General features: G+C 39.1%; 1 protein-coding gene and 1 long non-coding RNA gene across 14 annotated transcripts in view; one reads left to right on the top strand and one right to left on the bottom strand.

Annotated features, from left to right (window-relative positions):
• LOC109026196 (uncharacterized) overlaps window positions 1-22,917 on the bottom strand; it is a 38,600-nt gene extending 15,683 nt beyond the window's left edge. The window contains exons 1-2 of the long non-coding RNA XR_002005158.4: window positions 22,841-22,917; window positions 371-491 (exon numbers count right to left, since the gene is read on the bottom strand). This is a non-coding gene — a long non-coding RNA (uncharacterized lncRNA). The remainder of the gene's footprint in view (window positions 1-370; window positions 492-22,840) is intronic.
• Window positions 1-26,035, top strand: part of THRB (thyroid hormone receptor beta) — a 377,275-nt gene that overhangs the window by 321,291 nt on the left and 29,949 nt on the right. For 12 of the 13 annotated variants that reach the window (XM_031009558.3, XM_063703657.1, XM_019023169.4 and 9 more), the window contains one exon: window positions 21,748-21,848. In XM_031009558.3, coding sequence (XP_030865418.1) covers window positions 21,748-21,848 — 101 coding nt within the window. Of the gene's footprint in view, window positions 1-8,912; window positions 9,241-21,747; window positions 21,849-26,035 lie in introns of those variants that run through there. The other variant, XM_019023167.4, reaches the window with a different exon arrangement.

Below are 26,035 nucleotides of genomic sequence, written 5' to 3'. Positions count from 1 at the left end.
CTACTTGAACAGATCTGGATTTGAATCCTTACTCTTCAAATTACCATTGTGCCACTTCAGACAAATAGATTTTTTTTCATCTATTAAAAAAATGTGGCTACATTAGGACAAATACCTAATGCATGCCCGGCTTAACACATAGATAACAGGTTGATAGGTGCAGCAAACCACCATGGCACATGTATACCTATGTAACAAACCTGCACGTTCTGCACATGTATCCCAGAACTTGAAGTAAAATAAAATTTTTTTTAAAAATGTGGCCAGCCATAGCTGCTGTAGGACTATTGTGATGTTTAAATAAGATGATGCATATAAACACCCAACACAGAATCTGACACACTGAGTTTAGAATTGGTATGTGAGGTACCTTGGCATCCACGGAAAGGGGTTTGGTAGGTGGCTGGAATGCAGGTCTGGAAGGCACAAGAGAGATTAAGCACCATCTGCACAGGGGCAATAGCTGAAGCTGTAGACACTGATGGCTTCACCTGGAAGAATATGTATGGTTAGAAGAGGGCTGAAAATAGAACCAAAGTTATGGCCAATTGTAAAAGACAGATGAGGAGATCATCCCTTGAAGATGACTGAAGAGAACTGTCCAGAAATAGAGACATGTGGGAAAAGGCTATATGACATGGAGGTTTCTGGTATACCATCAATAGGTTTGGCTGTGGAGTTGGGTGGAAGCAGAGAGCTTGTGCTGTTGTGATAGTATTATGTCCAAAGACCCAAAAATGTCAGATATCACTGCTCCTGTTGACAGTCTGGAGTGACAGTGATAAAGTTTGTTGTGTATTATGGTACTGGTAGTGCATGGTCACCAAAACTTTAAGTAGAGGCCAGGAAAATTGAGCTGCATTGGCCACATGGAGCACGCCATTCTTCCTAGCCTAATTAGGCCTAAAACATTTTAGATCAAGGACAAAGTCAATACACCTGCCAGGACCAGGAGAAAACAGAAACAGAAGACAGAAGTTTTGAGAATCCAGGGCTCAAGGTAACAGCCAGTGATGCTGGAAAAGTTGACACAGACTAGCTAGAGCAACTTCAGCCTTTACTAAGACAGTGGTTCTCAAACTTCGGCTAGTATCAGAATCCCCTGGAGGGCTTGCTGTCCCCACCCCCCAGAGTTTACGATCCAGTTGGTCTGGGGTGGGCTGCAGAATTTGCATTTCTAAGAAGTTCCAGGATATGCTAATGCTGCTGGTTCAGAAACCACCATTTGAGAATCACTGACCTAAGAATTTTGGACTCTATTTTATAATCTTTGTGGAACCACAAAAGGCTGTTCTTTTTAACTTGCTCATCCTAGAAATTGACATATTTCATCTAGTAAAAGTCTGCTGTAGCTAAGTTTGTGGTATCTTTTGCATGAATGTGCTGAGGCAATTATTCCACCTTTGTGAAATAAAACATGCAACTCCAAAATTTAGACCGACAAAGAGGGTGTCCAGGTTGAGGAAGCCACCAGGACTGCCTTGATGAGAGTCTCTTGCCCTTTGGAAATCTCTCAGTTCAATTATTGGGCCTGCTTCTATCAGCTTGGTCCCTGAGACTGTCTTGTTCCTGCTTCAATGTTCTAATCAGAGCCAATTTTTTTCCACTGCACCAGATCAGAATCCATTCCCTTTTTACTAGTAAAACACTGTCACTTTTTCAAGCACATTTTTGTAAAAGCATATTCTGCTTGGTGATCGATTGTGAACAAAAGTCTCCCCTTAGTGCCCTTTTGTAGAGCTGTAATGGGCTAGAACTATCAAAAGCTTTTATGAAATGCCAAGGGAAAAAATTAGAAACAAATTCAGTTAACAATATGTTTTAAAAGATAAGAGCTTTGAGTTTCTATTCCTACCAAAACAGACTTAATTCAAGAGCCCAAGAGGCCCTGGTCTTGTCCTGTGCCCACCTGGGGATTTGCATTTCCACGTGTCCAGCCTGCCTCTTCTGGCCGGCAGCTTTCCTCCTTGGTAAAGACCCTAAAAAGGACACTCCCCTTCAGCAGATTTCTTCTCTCTGTTCTTGGTGTGTAATCTGAGAAATGCACTGTTATGTATCCGTGCCTTAAGCTCCAGCATATATATCCAACAGAGCAGATGACTAGGTTTTTCAAAGTATGTTTCATGGAACACTTGTAACAAATGTTACAAGATACACACAGGGTTCTATGATCAGAAATGTTTAGGAAATGCTGTTATACAAAGTCATTCAAAGTTGTGTGTGTGTGAATCTCCAAGAGAGGAGCATTAATGTGTCATTTCCCAAACTCATTTGATTATAAAGTTTATTTTTATTGTTTTCTCTTTAGATCATCTCTTGGGACTGTATTATGGGACCACTTAGGGAACACCCTCTGAATATTAACCCAGTAGCCATGGTGTTCATTTATTAAGAATTACACCATTACAGTAGTGGTAGGGGAGGAGGAGCCATGCTAATTAACACTCCCAGGACTGAGGAAGTAAAAGTTTCTAAAATGGTTAGAGTTTTGCATGATCTAGTGACTCAAGGCTTTATATTATTTGGCAGAAATGCTGAGGAGGGACAGTCAATCCCCAGGCCTGAGACAAGTTCCTTTACTCCCTTTCCTCCACAGCACCTTTTTAACCCTAGAACACTAGGCCCAGTTGGGAAAATAAAGGCCCCACCTACAATAGGAGAAATGATACAGTCAAAGCAGGAGTGGGTCACGGCCTCAATAGCTACCACCTACCATGTGACAAGTCACTTCATCCCCTTGGGATTCAGTTTTCTCATAATCAGATAAAATACATGTGGAATGCATAGCTCAGAAGTTCCTGCTGTAATATCCTAGGATCCTAAGAAAACCTAAAACAGGTCTCAGCCTCCATAAATGTTCCATATGTGTTAGCGTCTGGAGGGAGGGCTGCTTTAAAGTTGGGTGGTCCAGAAGTTCCAGGAGCTCGCCCTGCTCACATCTCTGGAGTTGAACTGATTTGAAGTCCTTTTCAAAAGCAATGAGTCCGAAGATTCCAGACCTCAACAATCCAAGAAAGCATGGTCAAAAAGTTTTTGTGCACCTCTTTGGTTTCCGCCAAAATGTATTAGATGTGCTTTCAGCACTTCAGTGGTAAGATCGAGACTCGTGCTTCTTTATATTTTTAAAGGAAACTTTCCTCAATTTGAGTAGTTACTTCAAAGGGCAGGAAATGTCTCAATCCTTTTTATCATCTTTTTTGGGGCAGAGATGATTGGCACTGATGATCGTTACTTGTAATTCCATAACCTCAACTGAGGTAAGTTTAATAAACAGCTCTATCTCTGTTCTCTTGTGACGAAGATATAAAAGAACAAACTGGATCGATTTTAGACAGACAGATATCTCCCAGAAACTTTCAAGCCTAAGATAATCCACTTATTGCAATATGTAACATCTTTTTTTTTTTTTAAATGCACATGGATTTTGGTGCAGAGAGTCCTCCATCTTTTTTCTGAGAGAGCAAGTGTTGTTATGTATATGAAGAGTGTCAGGGCTTTCAGGCCTCTGATGGTATCAAGAGGTTCCTGACACACAAAATGTCATTTAGTCTCCATCCAAACAAATGAGAAGGGCTCTGTCCTGTGAAGAGCTAAAGGGAGGAATATATCAGACAGACAGAAGAACATGTGCAGCGTCCTTGAATTGAGGCAGGCAAAAACTTGGAGTGCTCAAGGAACAATAAGGATGCTATTTTGGTTTATGTCAAGGAAGCAGGAGGGTTGATAAGTAGTGGGGAAGGACCACCTTTTGGTAGAGGTTTGGATTTTGTTCTAAATACAGTACAAAGCCACTGAAGGTTTTAAACAAGGAAGAAACATTATCTGATTTGCAGCCTGTAAAACATCACTCTTTGGTGGCTGTGTCAAGAAAATATTAAAGTGGCCCAAAACTAATGAGAAAGCCAGAAGGGAGTCCAGTTAGGAGATGATGATGGATTGGACTGCGAGATGGCAGCGGAGAGAAGGAAGCAGTTGGATTAAACATATATTTTGGAGGAAGAACCAATGAACTTGCTAATGGATTGGATTTAGGTAGTGAAGGGTAGAAAAGAGTTGTCTTGAAGGTTATTTGCTTAAGCTCCCAGGTGGATGGTGGTGCCAAGATGGGACTACTGTGAGAGGAACAGGTTTTAGAAAGAATTAAGTTGGAGATGCCCTGGTTGGGCAAATGGAGATGTCAAGTTGATGGTTGGATATAGGATCCTGGTTTCAGAGGTGACATCTGCGATGGAGATATCCACATGGATGTTGCATATAATTAGTATTTAAAGCTGTGAGACAGGATGAGATCAGCTAGAGCAGGGCTTGGCAAACTTTTTCTCCAAAATACCAGGTGGTAAATATTTTCAGCAGGCTATAAGGTCTCTCTTGCAACTACTCAACTCTGCCATGGTAGCACAAAAGCAGCCACAGACAATATGTAACAAATAAAAGCTGTATTCCAGTAAACTTTATTTACGAAACAGGTGGTGGGTCATGTTTGGCCCACAAGCTGAAGATTGCTGACCTCTGACCTAGAGTGTAGACTGAGAAGTAGCCCAAGACAAGACCTAAGAGATATATATTATAATATATATATAATATATATTATTATAATTATTATGTATATATAATTATGTCACTTACTAGGCCAGTCATCATTCTAAGTGCTTTACTTATATAAACTCACTTAATCTTCACAATAACCAATGGAGTGAGTACTGTTATCTGTTTTACAAATAAGAAAACTGTGACCTAAATAAGTTTATTTCTGTCTCGAGAAAAAAAGAAGTCCAGAAGTTGGCAGTCCAGTGCTAGTATGGCAATTCTGTGTATTTCAGCAACCTAGAATTTTCCAGATCATTCTTCCATAATCCCTAGAGTATAGTCCTCACTCTCATGGACCAAAATGATGGCTGGGGCTCCAGTCATTGCAGGGAGCAGAAAGTCAAAACAAAGTAGAGGCAAATGGAATGCACCAGTTGTCCTTTAATGTGTCTTTTAAGTTTCCTAGAAATTGCCTTGCAACACTTCTATTACATCTCATTGGCCAGAAGTTAGTCACACAGACACATATTGACAAATGGGAAACTGGGACGTATAGTTTTTTTTCTCAGGGGCCATGAGCCCAACTAAAATTTAGCGGTTCAATTACTAAAACAGAAAGTGAGAACAATCATTAGAGTGGAAGTTAAAAGGCTCTGACCAGTTGCTTTAAAGCTTATCAATTATCTTTCTTTATGTGTATTTTTGCAAGTACAGTTAGTTGATAGCACCCTTCCTAAGATATTTCTGCTCAGCCATTTCATATCTTAGGCCTGCACTGATGATGTCCTACATACTCTTCCAGCTCACTGGTCACCTCTTCTGTGAAGCCATCCCTGGCACTCTAGGCAGATTACTCCTGTGTCCCCATGCCAAGTTTATTACACTTCTCCTTGTATTTCGTTCTTTCCTAGCGTGCCTCCTTTTGTGCTGCCTCCTCTGCTTGACTGGTTAACTCAAAGGCAGGTGAAGCCTGGTTGAAGTGTGGAGGGTAAATTGCTAAGAACTAAGGGAAATATGTAGTGAAGCTGCAAATGAAGAAAAAGGAGTTAGTACACAGGATTCCTTGCTCCTTGGTGAAGGGACTGGGGTCAGACACCTAGTAGAACAAGTGGTTCTCAAATGTTGCTACTTATGTAAATAACCTCAGGAACTTCTTTTAAAAATCTTGATGCTAAAGTTTCACCCATAATTATTAAAGCGGACTTTCTATAAGTCACACCTAGGCATATATATATATATATATATATATATATAAATTATTGATTGAAACACTTCTAATCAGAATTATTAAAGTCCTCCTGAGTTTATTTAAGGCACTATAAGTGAAATAACTCTTAAGCTGCTCTTTAAATAATTAGAGCAGGCAATCAAGAAAATAAGACAACAACGTCACTGAAGCTTACCCCATTTGTGACACATAATATGTTTAGATTGCTTTATTGACTTTACAAAGAAGCATGCAAGACTGAATCACAGGTGACAGATGTGATTGCTTCTATCAGGATGTGAGGAGCCATATTTCAAATTCAATGTGAGTGTTGAGCTCCATTTTCAACTAATAGTAATGAAAGTTTTGTGCATTCATTACAAGTAAAGAGTATTCCCACTTGGTATGAGGAGTGTGTTTCAGAATGTTTTGTTCTGTTTTCTCCAAACAATAAACGTTAGTGAGGAAGTGAGCTCTCTTAAATATGTTTTGAAACTTTTTTTAATTTAAAGATTTCTGAGGGAATTCAGGATTTTTTAAATTCAATAAAAATACTGTTGACCTTTCTGATGTTTAGTAAAAAGAGAGAGAAAGTTTTTCAGCAGCTATTCTTTCCTTTTTCATTGCAGTATTTATATCCAGTTCCAGGGGAGAATAACTCTCCAATTTTTCAAGCATATTTAGAGATTTCTGAAAATTATTTTTAAGTATTCCTTTGGAATAAAAGTTGGGTCTCTGATTTTCATTGATATTGTTACTGATGAAAAGCAAGAAATTGCTTGGATTTCTGCCTTTAATGAGAAAGAGAGGGAGCCAGGAAATGCACTGGGCAAAACTGCAAAATCGAATGGATTCAACACGCAGCTCTTAACCAGAAAAAGAGACTTTGGAACATGTGCATTTGCCAAAAAAGAAAACTGCTTTATTGAAAGGTTAATTTTCAGATTAGGCTTGGGAAATTTGAGATAAATAAATGACATCAGACAAAAAAAACATAAGGCCTGGATCCTTTTTCCTGGGGTTTTCAGAAAATAGTTATTGCTTCCAATGAAATGTTTTGACATTTCCAGTAGGGAGAAAATGTTAATTGTAATATTGTGTATGTGTTCTTAATAACACTGAATAAATCTTTTATTTGTTTTAATGGTAATCAGAAAGTAAAAACACGATTAACATGTTAGCTGTGTTCTTTATTCCTTATGGTAACTTTTCATGCTTTCTAGGATATTGTGATTCATTTTCCAGCTTCAAATATATACCAACTGACGAACATGCTTTTGCTTGTTTTATATTAGTTGCAGTTTTTAAAGGAGCCTTATTACTATCCTCCACATAGGTCTGCCTGGGTCTCTTTTCTAATTTTGTCACATCTTTTGCTCATTCTACAATTCCCCACCTTTTCCCTTGAGTCTATGTCTCCTTTACTACATTTATAAAAAGTCAGCAATTAAAGACAGCACAATGGTGGTCCACTTGACTGTATATTTAATATACATGCTGTTAAGCTACTTATTGACAGAGACGGTGATTTTTTTTTCTGAACAGCCATCTCTGTAGCCACCAACTCCTTGCTTTGTACTTAACAGACACCCCATAATTTGTTGAATGACTGTAATACCCTCCTTACTTCTGCCATATGTCCCTGCCCCAGAATTCCACGTTGCAAATGATGACTGGAGCTACACGTCCAAAGCAAAGGTCTCACTGTTGAAAATTACAGTATTACATTGTTGATGGTCCTTTAGAGAGGAATACCAACAAGGTCACATGCTCATGGACCAGCAGGAAGCCAAATGTAAACGTAACCACCTGAGGCCGAGCCCTGAAAACAAGCTGCCTAAGAAACGGAAGGAATCCCTAGTGTAGAAGAGCAGCATCCACCCTTCCTGATGTCATGATCTACAACTATGCATATACGTGACATGCACACACTGGCCACCATCCACAGGGAGAAAATACCATTAGTAATCATCTTAGCAAGCATTCACAATCTAATTTGGTATTTGTTAACTCCTTAGTTAAAAGATATGATGATTCTTACAGAAAATGCTGTTCCCTTTTTGATCACTATCTTTAAGTAAGTACATGAATACCACTTAAATCACATTAAATCTTGAAAATAATCTCAAAAGCAGATTTGAATGGGAATAAAGTGGTAAGTGTTTACAGTTTTCCATGCACTACTGATCAGAGTACTGTTAAGCACCAACAGAAAAGGAAAGTTGCTATATAATAGGGGTATTCCTCATATAAGGGCGTTGGCATACACTCTCTCATGCCTTTATAAAGAAAACATAAATTACAGAATTGAACAGTTAATGTAAGCTTTAGGTCTCATGTAGATTAGTGCTTATGAAGTAGAAAATAATCATGCGCAAGGAACAGAATAAAACTCACTTGCAGACATCAGCAGCATTTTCAACCGTGTACTTCCTTGGCATGTTTTAAAAACCAGCGGGACCTATGTGTCATGGGAAGATGGTTGGATCCTAGTATGAAAAGCCAGTCGGTAACATTCAACAACAGATTCAACCACCAATATTTGCACGGCTAGATTAATGTTTTGGAGTCAGTCAGTCATCAGGCTCATTACTACTGGATTTTCTCTGGTTCATGCTAATAAACTAGATTATTGATTTTAGGATTTTCTTTGTATCCAAGGATATTCTCTAAGATGTCTTTATAATGTTTCATGCTTAAGCTGTCAACCAAAATGACATAACAATGAGTAATCGTTTTATAATCATGTTGAAAGGGGTTAAAAACAGCATATAAAATGCATCTTAGCAGCTTCAGAGTAACATTCTCGCTGTCACTTCCCTATCTGGGTGGAGGTCATTCCTACCTGCCTGCCATCTTCCCCAGGAATTAACTAGCTGCATGCACAGCTTAAGACCTTTGATAGTCATAAATCTGCTTTCCAGTATGTTTGGATGGCAGAAGAGCTCAAAAGACACCTCGGTCTAAATAGGATTTTAGCACATCAGGTGCTATTACAAAGTAAAGCAGGCTGGGTTGCTGTGTTGGTGGTGGTGTTTATTCATCTTCCCTTCGCGTTTCATGTGTATGTATGTATGCTTCTCTGCGTATATGCCCAGCTCTCAGGGTGTATGGGGCTGGAGAATGCATGCGTAGAGTGTGTGTATATGTAAACTAGAAACTGAACCAGGGAAACAAAATGAACTACTGTATGCAAGAAATATATGAAGTGCACCCAGCTGCCGGCAGCAATTGCTACATGCAGTCCACTGATTATTACGCGTATTTTGAAGATAGTCCGGGTTACAGTGGTTGCGATGCTCAGGCTGTGCCCAGTAACAACATATATATGGAACAGGCCTGGGCAGTGAATCAGCCTTATACCTGTAGTTACCCTGGAAACATGTTTAAAAGCAAGGACTCTGACTTGGACATGGCCCTGAATCAATACAGCCAACCTGAATATTTCACTGAAGAAAAGCCTACTTTTTCTCAAGTGCAGTCGCCATCGTATTCTCAAAAAAAAGGTAGGGACCATTTTGCTTAAATTTGTTCAAAGTTTCACTGTTTGTTTTCGTTTCATTTTAAAGTTACAGTTTACATCAGCTTCATCAAATCTTTGAATTTGAACGCTAAATATTTGAAATTAAAAACGGCAGTAAGAGGGGTTGCTAGGTGATTGAAGGACTCTGTGAACATCAAGATTTCCAAGCACTTTTTTTCTTCATCTGTGAAAGCTGGAGTGAGTTGCCTTTCTGTATTTTGCATGTGTGTGTATATATTGCCCAAAGTGACTATTGTTGGCTTCTTTGCGAAAGAAAATATGTGAAAGGTTTCCTTTTGGCGGGTAGGTGTTGTGGTGTTTGAAGTGGGATAATTCTCTCTAGTTCAGGTTCAGATTAAAAACTCATTTGACTTTTTCTTGGCACTTCATTTTGAAAGTTTATTTTAGTTAACTAGTTAACTAGTAAAATATTTAGTGATTTAGTGATTTCTTTAACAGTACTATACTAATGTTGATTTGCTAGGATCTGTAAATGTTCATTTTAACGTATTTACTTATCCATGTAAACAGTAAAGAATCTATTTGTAACCATGTCAAACTGTAAGAATGTAAAACTCAAAAACTGAGAAACTTTACCTTGCTATTTTGTCCCTAAAGTTGAACGTGTCTGTAATCATATCAAGTGAATTCTCTTTATGAAAGCAAGTGAAACACCCTTCAAAATAGCCAATATTAAAACCAGTACAATATCCATTTATCTTATTAGACACTGTGGCTTTATAATGCTATTTAAATTTCTGTCAATAGAACATTTCTTGTATTATTGAAAAATAAGATACTGAAAAATAAAATAAGGGAGGCAAACAGGTAGAACATTAAGTAGCAACTGCCAGATAGGAATGCTTTTGAAAATAGTGTAAATGCTAGTGCAGATATGCCAGAATCTCATGCTTTTGTATATAATCTATAGGATATTGCATAGAGAACCAAATTTACGAGTTTCTGTAATTTACAAAAACATGATGCCCTTTGATCCTCAAAGGTAAATTTCTCTGTTAAATTAATCTTAAAACATAATGTGGTTTATTTAGTTGTGGTTTCTATAAAATTTATCATTTGCTTTTCTTAATGTGACTTTATAATTGAAAGTAGTCTGTTATGAAAACAAATGAACAAAATTTTATAAAAACAAAAACTAGAATCTGTCATTTTTACTATATATAATGTTATTCTATAACTTCCAGTCATGAAATATTAAGGGGATTACAGCATGAAATATATTTAGAGTTGCTCATCTTGATTTTTATTTATAAATATAGAGTTTTGCATCCTTTTGAAGGTCATCAGAATCTCATTTATTACAAGGGATACACAGGGTAAGTCCCCTAATGGAAACATTTGAGGTACATTGAACATGTGCTATTTCATTTAATAGTATAAGTAATTTAACTTTGAAAAGAAGAAATTAACATTGCCTCATTAAACATACTTGGATATGCCTTTTGTAGTGTTGTAAGAAAATATTGGTACCTGTCAATCTATGTGCTCATTCTGCTATTCTTAAAAATTCCTGCAGAACGTTTCAGGCTCTTTTCTCTTTTATCTTTTCACTGTATTTTCTTCAACCAACACTGGGGAATATTTGCTTATAAAATGTTAAACCAGGGATTCTTTATTAATTAATTTGATGCATGAACTAAAGGAAAAGACACATTGTATGCATATATTGATGTAATTTCAAAGCCATATGTCATTGAAAGGCCACCGCCACCTGCCAAACTCACTAAATCAAAACAGGCAAATATTCTTAAATGCACCATTATTTACTTTTACAAGTCTTCAAGTAAATCCCAGTAAAACTAAACCCAGCTGTTAACTGTCTCTTAGGACAAAAGGTTGTACCCAACATGTTTATCCATATTGATCCACTATTGATTTTTGTTGTGTTGAAGGACATCAGTAGTGTCTCATTAAGGCAAAATTAAGACTATAAACAGGTGTTCAGTGGGGTAGGCCTCATTTTCCAATTGGATTTTTATCTATTCACAATAGATAAAAGTTCATAATTGCTTCATCTGTGTTCATGGCTGTCATTACAGCTTTATAAACTCCAATACTGCAGCTGTGTTAACTTTTTCTTTATTTTTTTAAGGATGGCTTATTTCCTAGCCTTTATTTTCTAATATACAGAGAATCTTGTAAAAAAAATTACAATCTTATAAAAAAATTATAGGTACAAACTGGTGAAATAAAGGAAGGCTACACTACCCAATATTAAGAATGGTTATCTTAATTGGTAGACTTTAGAATAACTTTTAGTTTCCCTTGGATTGTTTTTCTACAGAGTTTTTTTTTTTGCATTCATAGCCGACAGAATAAGTTATCAAGTTCTGGAAGCATTAAGAACATGAGCTAAGGAAGAGTCAGATGTCAGTTCATTGAATCACATTTAAAATAAAGCTTCAAGAATTGAGGAGGGGAAAACCGATGTAATTTTCACATTGAGGAGGCCTAAAATGCAGAATGTAATGTCTGTCTTATTTTTCATGTGGATTATGAAAAAACAAATTTTTAATTTTCAAAAGTTAGGGACAAATGAAAAGAACCCTATCATTCACTCAGAAGATATGATAGTTACTGTAATTCTAGTGACATAGCTGTGAAATGCTATGCTAAGTCCTCACAGGGCCAGTGCTGGCTGCACACTTCTGGCCCCTGCAAATTCAGGAGAAGGAGGCAATAAGTTTGGAATCAGATGGAGGAGAATTGGCAACCAGGTTATTTGTTGTGCTTTCTGCTCTGTGGCTGAGGTTTCAGCAAAGTAAAAAGTTGACTTTTTTTTTCTCTTCTTTTCTTTCTTTAAAAAAAAAAAAAAATCCTTTTGTGGGTGGAAGTGCTAGCTGTTTCCATCACAAATACTAATCACATTCCGAAGTTCCCAAACAGCCTGCATCTGCATCTGGCTTCTCTGAAGGCAGCTTTGCAGGTCAACCTCTCGATTTAGTCTGGGCCAGCCGGGTCTGTTGAAACGTCCTTCCTAGGAGTCTGCCCTGGGCGACTCTCCTCCACAGGATTCTTTGCTTGACCTTCTACATGCCATCTTACTTGATAGGAATTGCATGTTTGAAAAGTTGTCAGAGTTGCTTATCATGTCCAAGAGAATAAGAATTTCCTGTTTTTAAGCCAGGATCGAGGAGATGGGGGTGGGGGAGGGTTGTCCTATTCAGTTTTGGTTCTGACTGTATATGTTGTTGCTTTACAACCACATTTTTAGTTGTGCAGGAAGAAAAATTAATAACTGAAGCAGAAACTCCACACAGGACTGTGCTTTCTGAATCTGCTTTCATTGTCCCTCTGACTTGGAGATAGAATTCTGTCTTTGTGTATGTGTGTGTGTGTGTGTGTGTGTGTGTGTGTGTGTGTGTGTGTGTGTGTGTGTGTTCTGTAGCTCTGCTGACTCCAGGTGAACAATTACATAGGCATTTGAAATGAAAATTAAGTGGCAAATTGGGGAATGTTTCTTTCTCAAGCTTTCCCTTCCTTTCCTTCTTCCTCTCCCTCTCTCTCTCTCGTACTTTCCCTCCATCTCTTTCTTCCTCTATCTTCTCTTTCTCTCCCTCTCTCTCCCATCCTTATTCTTCCCCTCTACTTGAATTTTTTAATTTAAACACAGATGTGATCAGTCCACCCAGTGAACTGTTGAGTACTAAATAAATAATCTCTTTTAAATGTAATAGTTAAGTGGTTAATGCAATCATAGATTTTTCAACAATGCGTATGTAATTTAAGGACGCTGATGGAAAGTTAGGATTTTAAATTAGGTATTGCCACACACATGCTGTTCAGAGAAAACACCACTCCAGAAAACAATACCACAACTTTTAAAAATACAGAACATATTCACTGTACAAAAGGCTAAATGAAAGTGCCTCTTGGCACCCAGAAATGAAAGCAAAGTAAGGAGCAATAATCGTTTCCAAACCAAGTCCAAGTGCAAACAAAAGCGTGAGCTGACTCTTTCCTTTTCTTTCCTGAGAATTAACTGTCTCGTCAAAGACATGTCCTTCAGAGATTTCACTGAATGCCCTAACCTCATCCAGAGCATGCATTGCCCTTATTCACAATGAAAGCTAACAGTAGGAGTCCAAAGCATTATGAGCAAATGGATTCAGACGCCTGGCAGGCTTACAGAGGAATGGTGAGACTGCTGACTTTCTGCATATGGAGTTCATATCCACCACCTCACATGCCTCCAATGAATACTTTTTCATAGTCAAGCACAACACTTTTTTCTCAGCACTCAAGTGCATTCAGCCTGAAGTCAAGCTGCTTCCCGCCCTACCACCCACTCTGGTCCAGCTTTTATGATCCCATCATCTTATGGGTCCTTGGCTTCACTGGTGCCCACTTGGTTATCTGTATTCTTCCTGTTTCCAGAGCGTTGGGAATGCTGACCTTCCCGTGCGCTGTCCTTGGTACTTCCCTCTCATCAGCTCCCTCGGTACCAGCTGTTGTAGAGAATTTCCTCAGCTCTCTTGGAGACTCCTAGAATGTGCTTTTGAGCAGTCACCCCACACACCTGCTTTCCTTATCTGCAGATACCTCCCGCCATGTTTTCCTGCCTTTCTTCCCTCCAGGTTCGCCCTCTCTTGCTTAAAGCCTTCTGCTTCCAGCCACTCAGGGGCAGTTCTTCCCCATACTCTGCACCACCACAGGGCTCCATCTCAAGGTTTTGGGCCCTTTTCCATTACCACAAATTCCACCAACTCTTCCCTGCCCTCAAGAGTTCAATTTTTATTCTGGCTTTGTGCTTTTACCCACACCCTCTGTTCCAGAAACCTTGGCCAGTCTCCCCATGGGTTCCTCTCTCTGTCACCCTAGTCTCCATCCCTGAACCAGTATGCTTTCTTCCAGCTGTCACCCACTGCCAGCCACACCCTGGTGGGCCACCTTGCCACTGTCAGCCTGCATCACTTTATGTCACCAACTCAGCTCACAGCCCACCAGCCTCTTCTATTACCCAGCAACACATTCTCTCATCACCCCCGCTCCCAACCAGCCCTGCCTTCAAAGGCAGATATCCTTTGTTTTATACAATAGCTCTGAATCATTTGTGTAAACCACCTTTGAAAAGTAATATATTACATATAAAGTATATTAGACTAGGGTTTCTTAACCTTGGCACTATTGACATTGGGGCCATATAATTCTTTGTTGTGATGGTTGTCCTGTGCATTGCAGGATGTTTAGCATCATTCCTGGTCTCTCTTCCCACTGGACACCAGTAGCAAACACACACACACACACACACACACACACACACACACAGAGCAGTTGTGGCAACCAAAAATGTCTCCAGACTTTGCCAAATGTCCCCTGGGAGGCAAAATCATCCCCACTTGAGGACCACTGCATTAATGGTGAAGAACTTACTACTTGGAGAATATCTGAAGTAAAGGATCTTTCATAAAGGATTTTTTATAATGTTAAAATCCCTCCTCCATTTCCAAATATCATATTTAAGTGTTCATATATTGACGTCTGTCAAAATGGAGTACACCTGAACCTACATAACCATATGTACGTGCAACATAACACATACATATATGTCATAGCTCATTTCCATTGTTGGGATTTGGGTTCTCCTCATCATGTTTGCTTATTTATATCAAATCTGTCTAGATCATAAGCACCACGAAAGCATCAATCTCTTTTATTTTGCACTCCCTAAAGCGCACATCCATGTGACTGCAGGATATACCTGCCGGGAGAGCAGTATAGCTCATAACAACAGTGACGGTGTTCTGATGACAAATGCAACAGCTCCTTCCCTTTTATGTATGTTTATGTAACATAAGGCTGAAGGGCTGCTAGCCCACATTTTTAGAGCTATAACCTTGAATCCCATTCTGAATGGATTTTCAGGTAAAGAAATGACACTTGTTTTTCTCAAGGATTCAGGATATGACATAACTGTGGGTGCCTCTGCATGAGCCCAAAGCTATAAATTGCTTCTCACAGCAAAATCAGAGGCAACTATCACCCTTCTCTAGTGACTGTTTCTGCTCCCTCCCCTAATCTTCTGATGACTTTGCCTTCCTGCTTTCTAATTCATGCCGTCTATTAAAACAGGAAATTATCTCATCAATACCAGGGTTCTACAACTCCAATGCCTCCAAGTATGCGAGAGAGAGAGAGAGAGGAAGAGCTGTCTTACAATGGCTGCTTAATTTAAATTTTTCAACAAAGACACATAATGCTTACATAATATATGATAAGAATATTTCTCACTTCCATGAAGAAATATGTTCTCAGGCCGGGAGCAGTGGCTCACGCCTATAATCCCAGCACCTTGGGAGGCCGAGGCAGGTAGACTACCTGAGGTCAGGATTTCGAGACCAGCCTGGCCAACATGGCAAAACCCCGTCTCTACTAAAAATAACAAATAATAGCTGGGTGTGGTGGCAGGCACCTGTAATCCCAGTGACTCAGGAGGCTGAGGCAGGAGAATCACTTGAACCCAGGAGGTGGAAGCTGCAGCGAGCCGAGATCGTGCCATTGCACTCCAGCCTGGTCAACAAGAGTGAAACTCGTCCCCCAAAAGAAAAAAAAAAGTTATCATTTTTCTCAAACTACTTTTGTTTTTCCACTCTTGATACAGATAAAGAATTATGTGAAATATTTATTTATTTATGAAAAGGCATAATGCAAGAACAAAAATAAATAGCAACTGATGCACACAATCAGGAGAGGTTCTGACTGTGGAGCGCTAAAAAGGATGTCCGTTTCTTGGGAGGTAGGGCTACCTTTCTAGTTCAGTTGATCATTACACTGTGAGAATTTGGGTTCAGTATTGCCAGTTCCTCCTGTTTTTCACATGAAGCAAGAATTCTGTATGTTTTATGAAATTTCCTAGTTTTAAAAATTTGCTAAGATTTTTAAAAACACTCTGCAAGCCAAATGTTGTAGACTGCCAGAATGTGTGCCCTTTTGATTAATATTCCAACTCAAACGCATTATATCAACGTATTTCCTTTCTTAGTGATTTGCATCTTCAAGTGTTTTCCCTTTAATTGTAGATTGAAAGGTTATGTCAGCTATTAAGGATCTGAATGTACAGGGATGGCAAAAGGAACATTTCACGAGGTACTTCTTATACATTAAACTATACTATGCCCAAACCTGGCCCTAAAAATTAAAAAATAGGCTGGGCACTGTGGCTCATGCCTGTAGTCCCAACACTCTGGGAGGCCAAGACGGGAGGCTGGTTTGAACCCAGGAGCTCAAGACCAGCCTGGGAAACATAGCAAGACCCCATCTCTACAAAACAACTTAAAAATTAGCCAGGTGTGGTGGCCATGCACCTGTAGTCCCAGCTACTCAGGAAGCTGAGCTGGGAGGACTGCTTGGGCCCAGGAGTTCAAGGCTCCAGTGAGCCATGGTCATGCCACTGCACTCCAGTCCGGGTGACAGAGTGAGTCCCTGTCTCAAAAAATAAAAGTTAAAAAAATTGTAATTTAAAAATATGTTTTAGTTTCAGGAATTCTTGAATCAGAAGAAATGATCCAGAACTCATGTTGTCCCTTTTTCTGCACTAAAGCCTCCAATGAGAATCCAGGGTCCTTTGGCATCATATCCTCATCCCCTTTTCTAGATTGACACTTCTACTTGGTCCTCCTGCTCGCCCCTCCTCCGCCCACGAGTGCTTCAGTGTTCAAAGCCTGGCGAGCCATTGTCTGCTGTCCCCCAACACCAGGGCCCAGCCAGCCAGAGGGCAAAGTGTAAAGAAAGAGACTCCAAGCGGGGTAGGCAGGGCGGGAAAACAGTGGATGTTCTGAGGAAAGATTGTGAATTGTGTGAAGTGGGAGCCCCTGGGGCAGCTCTGCTAATAATTTGCAGAGGGCAATGGATGAAGGCCTCCAAAGTTAATGCTGTTTCAAGTTTGTACCAAGTGTCTTCCACACAGTACACCCATACATGCTGTTAAATAAACAAATGGATGAATGCATGGTTTAATTTAATATAGTGTCTATCACAGGGTTAAAGATTAACATGATATAAAGCTTGGTACCTAATGCCAAGAATTAAATATAAAAGGAATCAGGATTCGTATGTTGGGGAAAGGCTAAAGGATAAGCCTTTCAAGGTTTTTAAGTTTGTCAAGAAATGACATAGGGAAGGTGCTGGTGGGGAAAACAAGCTTAAATCATCAGGTCTGAGCTGCAGGATGAACTGAGGAGGTTCAGTATAAAATCAGAAGAGTGACTAAGCATGCTAGTGACTTAGCTTCCTGAAGGGTGACAAAATACAGTCAGTCTCATCCTCTATCCCGTCCCAAGATCAGATACCTACTGGCTCTGAGTTGATAGCTCTACAAGATGAATCAGCAACATGGAACTTCTTCACTTCTCTGAGCTACCCAAAGTATTTCCCACTACCGCAGACCACAGCCCCTCCCTTAAGATGCCAGGACTGGTTCTGCTAGGCAAGTGGTCTTATACAGAAGATAAGATTTGCCAGTTTGGAAAAGATCTCTGAACTCAGCTCTTCTCACCTGCTGCTACATCTGCTCTCCTAGGCAGCACCTTATATTTTAGATCTACTTTCAAGATTAATCTGCTTTATATTCTATTCCCTAAGGGCCATGTATCTGCCAAGGTGACAAGAGGAACCAGTGTTTCTCCTCCTAGGACCTGAGATGCTGTTATAATTCACTCAAAAGAATTAAACTAGCCAGCCTTCTGATCTTGCCCATAGGGAAGAAAGCATTGAATCTGTTTTCAACCAAGAAGGCAAGCTTACTACCTGTTGCATCCTTTGTAGTGCAAATGTACAAAACTTTCCCCTTCTACATGACAAGTCGCTCAGAGAATATTTTTTAAATAGCATTAACTGTAAGATATGCAAGATAATACTTAGCAATTAACCAGACATTGCCAAATGTCAACTGAAAAAATCTCAAGTCCTTTGTTGAACAAACAGATGGAGTTTGCTTTTATAAAAATATGCTTGATAAAGTGGCAACATAATGTATTAATCTGAAAAATAATACATCTGAGCAGGCAAGAGCTGAGGGAAATATATCATTTTTGAACTATCATATATTGTCATGGACCTTAATTTTTTCTGGAGGGTTATTGACCAGGCTTCTTTAGCAGTCACCTGGGACAACTAGCAGATGCAGTTCCTGACATGAACAGTCGTAGCTTCCAGGATTGTGTCTGTAGTATTTGTTTCTAGGCAGAACCCAACACTGACATTATGACACTCATTAGTGTCCACTCTTGGCAACAAAACTAATGATACATGTGCATTTTCCTTAGTTTGGCATATTGACCATTGTGTAACTCATTTGGTGAGTATGACAAAGGAAAATGATGGAGACACTAAAATACAACAGGAAATACAACAGCAAGAAATGGTTAAGTTCTCTAGGAGAATTGGTTAGTATGTAATGTTGTCAATCATGTTCAGTAACCTTAAGAGAATCCTCACCTACCTAGTCACTATGTGTGGGACATTATTCCCTGATGGAAGTTATTTAATGAAGAATAATGGACTTAGGCATAATGATTGATGTATCATTGCCTGTGGTGACTGTTTTGGATAAATAAGATGGTTCAGAGTTAATATGTTAAAGAAAAGAAAGCAAGGGGTGGGGTGCACTAGTATGATCATGTAAGTAGCTGCCACCAACTTAAGTAGATGTTTCTGTAGAAGGTTTGATGATTTAACTAAAGACATTTAATCACCTCCACCCATGAAGAAGATAGTCTAGGAGAAATAAGAGAGTAAAGCACACCACCTCTCAGCCTAGCAGTCAGTAAATGAAAGGAATCCATTCCAGTCACTGATTGAATTATTGTTGGATTCCACAAGAACCTTAAACACCATCTACATAAATTGCTGAACTACAGGTAGGAATAAATCTTCAGTGTCTGGCTGCCAATGCCAAAAGATAAAGCCAGCAGGTCTCATGAGATAGGCTGGGGTAGTATGAGGTGAGGGGGAACTACCTGCATCATCCCAACTCTGGTTAATGTTCTTGGACACCTTGTTTTGACCCCTCCCAAGTCATGTCCCACAAGTACAGCAGTGTTCAAGTGTATCACAATTGGTTCTCATACCTGAGATTAGACAGAAATGACTTGTACCTCTTTTTCCCTTATCTCCGCATTCCATACTTGATACTAAGAACTTGAAAGTCTTCATTCTGTTGGATTAATTGTATATAACCTCGAGGTATAAGAGGTTCAGATGTAGCTTTTTTGACAGTATGGGTCTGTATATCCCATCTGCCTTTACCAGGAAGGTGCCTGTTTTCCTAATTGAGTTACTTTGTGGTTTAAAAGTTACTTTGTGTTTTATAAGTAGGTCTTTATATGCACACAAAAGCACATGAGCACACCTCCTTACCAACACTTGTGACTGTCTGTCATTTTTGTTAAAACCATACTAGTGAGTGTAAAGTGGTATCTCATTGTGGTTTTGATTTGCATTTCCCTGCAATGATGTTGAGCATCTTTTCATGTTCTTCCCTTCATTTTCACCTCTCTTTTTCTCATTGAAGAATGACCAAGGCTACAGAAACAGAACTCAGCTTATGAGTTTACAAAGGAAGAAACCATGTCTTACTCATTTTTGTATTTTCAGCACCTAGAACAATGCTAAGCACATGTAGATGCTAAATAAATGTTTTCTGAGTTCATAGATAAAAGACTGAATGAACGCACAAAGCATTCTAGTTCCCTTTTTTCTCTGCCCAGATCCTTCCCAGAATTCCCTTTTTAAAAATGACTGACAAGAGTTTTGAAACCCTTGCAGTGAACTCAACAGATGAATCATGGTTTGCATGATGCAAAAGTAAACTAAGAAAAGCTGTGATATTTAAAAATATAATCCTGTACATTACTAAACCTCACTTTCAAGTCAATTATCTGCCTCCCAAGAAGGAACATTTTTCTAAATTAAAGTTTGAGCAAAATAATTTCTAAGAAATTATGAAAAGGATTTATTTCATTCTGTTTCCTTAATGGCTTTTTTTCTGAAAAGCAAGACTTCAGTGATCTAGCTTAATAAAAGGTCTATGAAATGTCATGGTAAAATACACAGTAAGACATCAGTCATTTCAACCTAGCTAATCTTTATTGGAACAAAGAAGACTTTACTGAACTGAGTCAAAAAACTTCATAAGGACCATGATAGGGAGAAAGGATTGTTTCTCAGCCTCTTCCTTCTTCACATCCCAGCCAATCCTGCCTCATTTTGATTGTTTGGTCTTATGTGAAGCTGTGTGATTCTATATATCACATAATTTATCAATGGTAAACCATTGATACAGGGGAGAATGAACCTGCCCTCCTGAATCAGCATGTTGTGTATGGGCATCCTCTCCATGGGAAGCGGAAGGAGCAAAGACAGGAGGGAAACAGGAGGCTTCTGCTTTTGTGCTTTTTAGCTTCCTGAGTCAAGGAATTTAAACTAATAAACTCATTGTCCACTAAAAAAGAGAGTTATCATAGTTGGATTTTCCTTTTTTCTTAATAAACAAAACCTCTGTCATTTCACACTATCCAGTGTTGTTGGATTGCATATCATAATATCACAAGTTTACCTAACTTTTTTAGGTGGCAAAATTCATTCTACTTAAAGTCAACTCTCCATTTTTAGAAAAAGACCAGCATATTACACTGGAGGGCTAGAAATTAAGAGACTGGGGTTTTAGTCCTGCCTGTAATTTCCAGTGAGACCCTGAGGAAGGCCAAACCTCTGCAGGCCTGTTTCTTCACCTTACAAGGGCTTCGTCATCTCCCGGGACCTTTCCAGCTATAAAGTTTTCTGAATTCATTGCATGGTACTGTGATTCCAAAGTGGATCAAATCTTTTGAAAACAGGTTTTGAAATAAGCCTTGTTAAATAGATTGTGTTATCTAGAACTCACAGTGCTCAAATCCTGGCCTCTCTGCTTGAGTCACTGGCTCTACAGCCTTCCTGCCATTCCCACCTGCACAGAAAGTGATCACAGCTATTTCTTTCTTTCTTTCTTTCTTTCTTTTTTTTGGCGGAATTTCACTCTTGTCGCCCAGGCTGGAGTGCAATGGCACAATCTCAGCTCACTGCAACCTCTGCCTCCTGGGTTCAAGTGATTATCTTGCCTCAGCCTCCTGAGTAGCTGGGATTACAGGTGCCTGTCACCATGCCCAGCTAATTATTTGTATTTTTAGTAGAGAGAGGGTTTTGCCATGTTGGCCAGGCTGGTCTTGAACTCCTGACCCCAGGTGATTCACCTGCCTGGGCCTCCCAAAGTGCTGGGATTATAGGTGTGAGCTATTTCTAAGGCATTCGAAATCCTGGGCCTATGTTAACTCTATGAGTATAAAATTCTTACTGTTTGGTTTCACTAAGTCTTTACTGTTGTCACCTCTTCCTGGCAAGCCAATTTTGTCTCTGGCCTAGCAACCTTAGCTATAGTGTCTCTTTGACGTTAACATATTATTTTTTAATATTCCTTCTTTTATTTCCTTCACAGGGTACATCCCCAGTTACTTAGACAAGGACGAGCTCTGTGTAGTGTGTGGTGACAAAGCCACCGGGTATCACTACCGCTGTATCACGTGTGAAGGCTGCAAGGTAATTGCCCTGGGTCCACAAGCACGGAGCTTAGCCCAGCTCCAGTCCCCTCCCAGTCCTCTTCCAGAATGCAACGTTAAGTTTAAATTCAAATTAAAACCAAATTCTAACATCCATGGTCTGTGATCATCCAGGTGTCTGGTTGTGCTCTTCATTTTTGACATGTTCAAGAACTGAATTTTTTTCCCAAATCATAAATAACTAAATGAGTGTGATGTCTGGTTTCTTTACTTCTGCAAGTGTTTTTAAAACAGGAAGAGAATCAATAAAATAAAAAGAAATTAATAAAACTCTTACTTTGGGTTTAAAAAGCATAGGTCCTTTTTAACATGTTGTCATCCCGAGAAATGACTGTTTCTCTTCTTGTTTTATCTACAGTGTTGGAGGAGACAGAGTTTACTCTACCACAGGCTGTTTTCTGCTGTTAGTCTGAGTGAATATGCTCATTTTCAAGGGTTCCAATAGGGAATATCTTTGAGGCTACTTAGATTCAGTTATGTTCTGAAATTATCCAAGTTGGCTTTTCGCACAGCCTGCAGTGACTAAGTAGATTCTGGTCATCCATCGGCTAATTTTGTGCTGTACAGTCCTATCTGCAGGAAATACTTGACAAGAATATACCAGTGATCAACAGTCCATTCACTTCCTGAAACTGAACCTAAATTGGCCTACTTACAAGACTTCATCAACAAAATTCAGATAAGGTTTCTGGAAAACATCTTTTGGTCCAACAATCTAGCCTTGAAAATGAAATCTACCATAAAGGAAAAAGCTTGACCCAGTGCTGTATTTCGTGTCTGTTCAGCTAATGTTTCATAAATAAAGAAGTATTTAAAGTCAGGGAAGGACTTTTAAAATTGTTTACTTGTTAAATACCTTGTCTTTTTTCCCTCTTATATTTAAAACTAAATTATCAAGATGTAAACCCTAAAGCAAAAATTGTATTAAATGTATAAAACATTTCACCTTCCCTCCTCCCTCATCCACCTTACATCTTTTTCTCTTCTTCCCCTTCTCCAACTGCCCCCCTTTGTTCATACCCTTGCTCGTAAAGCCCCCAAATCAACATGTTAGCTCAGTTTCAAATTAAGGTGTTTTCCTTTTCCCTAATGGAAGATTTTCCATGCAAATTCCCTATATTTTGTACGTGAAATTAGGAAACATTTAGGAGAAGGCTGCTAAAAATGTTGAGATAATACATCCATTGGAAAGGGGTAATTTCTAAGGTTGCAAGACTTGTTTTTTGGAATGTGGTGTAACATGTTCTCATTTATCCAGACCCCTTTGATCTGGAATTCATAGCCCTTTAACAAAGACTGGGCTAAAGGTTGCCATTACATCTATGAAAATAACGTCTTAGGGAATTTAATGAATCTAATTACAAGTAAGTTCTGGCTATTTATTAATTAGAGACTTGCAGACAGTCTCTTGAAAGTAGTTTTATTGGCTTGATTTGAAAGTAATAAAACTACATAACTTTAGGTACCTACTCTCATTCCAAAAGTTCGATAATTCAAACTAGACTTTTCTCTAAATTAGTCCCAATTCATAAGGCTTTCCCTACCTTAGTTGCAGCACTGAGGTTCTTCTAAATCAGCGCATAATGGGAAATTTCGAATTGTGGGAGAGAGATCCTGATTCCATTTAATATGGAATTCAATTTAATACTTAATTCCCCAAAATGACTCTAAAGAGTGAAGGTGCCTTACAGAGGACAATACATTATTAGTGATTGACTTAAACAAAGAGAGAATTGAGCCTATTAACCTATATCCCTGCCTCACATATGTCTTCAGGATGATCAAGAAATCAACTAGCCTGTTTTCCCTAGATCACAGGATGTTTGGAGCCTGGATCAGCTGAGGTTTTCTTAAAAGAAGAAATCGTGTAGCAAAATCTAGATTTTTTTTCAGACTCTGTGCCTTTGTCTCAGGTCAGAATCCTGTTTCTAGGGTTGCCTTCATCGTAAAATCAGAGAAGAGCCTTCCCAGGGTACTTGTGCAGATCACTTAATATAATGACAAAGCATCTTGGAAAAAGACAAACGAGTTTTTCAAGTGAAACACGGTTTTTAAGAGTGGTGAAAGATGAAAGGGTTAATTGTTTCCTATATCGTTTATTCAAACCTGTAATTTAAAAATATTTCTACCCCATACTTGCAATGTGTATGGAGAGAATCCTTTTTGCCAATTTTCACCCTGAGAAGAGTGAAATCTTTTGGAGATGTCATGTCTGTTGTGATATCCAAGTTTTTACACATCTTTTGTAGAAAGAATGTTGATACTGTCCCACAGCAAACTATTTTTAGAGAAAGAATCAAAGCTTTTCAACAGCTGCCTGAATAGTGAACTAGAAGAGTGAGTTATCTCCTTTTCACATTGATCAGTGAATCATCTCAAAGTACTAAAAAATGGATACAGTTCTTCTCAGAATACAAAGAAACATGTCTGATATTGATTTATAAAAGCAAGACCTCTTCTTACCAACAAATCATCAATGAAATATATGTCCTTATTTATTGCCCAGGGCATCTCTTTTGTCAGCTCATCTCTAAAAGGATTTTTTTTAAATAAGTAGACTGTTTTAAATGTCTTCAAGTCCACTTCCAAGAGTTAATTTCTGTTACTTTTTAAAATTAAGTGGTTCCTTATCATACATCAAAATATGCTTTAATTATAGCTTAAGAAAGGCCAACATTTCAAGAAGAAAATCAAGAAAAAACAAAAAAAAGAAAGGCCAACATCTTTAAAAGGATTTGGTCCATGAAGTGCCCAAGAAAAGTCATCAGAGATAGGCCACAGAAAAGATGGCATAGTGTATAGTAGAGCTAGCTATCTCAACTCTTTTGTGGAAATAAGCAAAGTATAAATTATTTCATTCATCCCAATAAAAAGTGAACAGAGTGACTTTTTGGAGTGTCTGGTGTGTCACACCTCATTCTCTGCTTAGCGTGGTCTTACTGGTCAATGTACTCCTTGCCCTAACCCCACCCCTGAACATGAGTCAGCATCAGAGTATGAGGGAGACAAGGGTCTCCCCAACTTCAAATAGACTAACAATCTTCCTATCCTAGTAAGCCGTCAGCATTCTGACTGGATGTCTTGGACTTTGGTATTTCTACCTCTAGGAAATTATTGTTTCCTCCAGAAGGAGGCGTGCTACCCTACCCCTCTCCTCCCTGTCTGTGACATATATCTTCTTGCCAGGAATCTCTGGGTTTCTTTAGTTCTCCTTTGCCCTCCTTGGTCAGAGGGTAGCAGAGAGAAAAGCTAGGTTTGCAGGGAAGCTTGTTTTTCACTCTCATGGCATGCTCTGACATTCATGCTTTGGCAAGATTTGCCCACCCTGCACACCCAGGAAATCATTGCTAACATCTCCAACAACTGCCCTGTGTGTGAATGAGTGAATCTTCTAACAGTGTATCAACATCACTCAAATTAATGGACTCAAGTGCTTAGGGACACAGAACCCAAATATAATATTGACAGTTTTCTGTTAGAACTTGAACAATGGAAATGATAAGGGATTTGCATATACGCCCCAAAATCAAGTCTGTTAGTCTCAGTTATTCCTGATGTTTTTCTATTTTATTCTGCTTTGCCCAATATAAAATCCTACCTCGGGCATTTTCATAATAAGAAAGAGCTTTTGTGTCTGAAGGAGGAATATGCAATAGGGTATACGTATATAATCAAAGCCAAAGAACATTAACCAGGATCATAAAAATTTGGGCTGAATCTAGATCAACTGATATTTCCCACCATTTATCTAGCAAAGTTAGAGGCCCCCTTTAGGCCTTAGCAGAAAACATCCATCAAAACTTGTTTTGCCACCAGGCACAGTGGCTCATGCCTGTAATCCCAGCACTTTGGGAAGCGGAGGCAGATCACTTGAGGCCAGGTGTTGGAGACCAGCCTGGCCAATATGGCAAAAACGCATCTCTACTAAAAATACAAAACTTAGCCAGGCGTGGTGGCCCACGCCTATAATCCCAGCACTTTGGGAGGCCAAGGAGGACGGATCACTGAAGGCCAGGAGTTCGAGACCAGCCTGGCCAACATGGCAAAACCCCATCTCTACTAAAAATACAAAAATTAGCCAGGTGTGGTGGCACATGCCTGTAATCCCAGCTACTCTGGATGCTAAGATATGAGAATCACTTGCACCCCGGAGGTGGAGGTTGTAGT

The sequence above is a fragment of the Gorilla gorilla genome, chromosome 2 (genome assembly GCF_029281585.2).
Source record: "Gorilla gorilla gorilla isolate KB3781 chromosome 2, NHGRI_mGorGor1-v2.1_pri, whole genome shotgun sequence".
In the NCBI taxonomy this organism is placed as follows: domain Eukaryota; kingdom Metazoa; phylum Chordata; class Mammalia; order Primates; family Hominidae; genus Gorilla; species Gorilla gorilla.
This window is presented reverse-complemented; position numbering and strand designations above follow the sequence as displayed.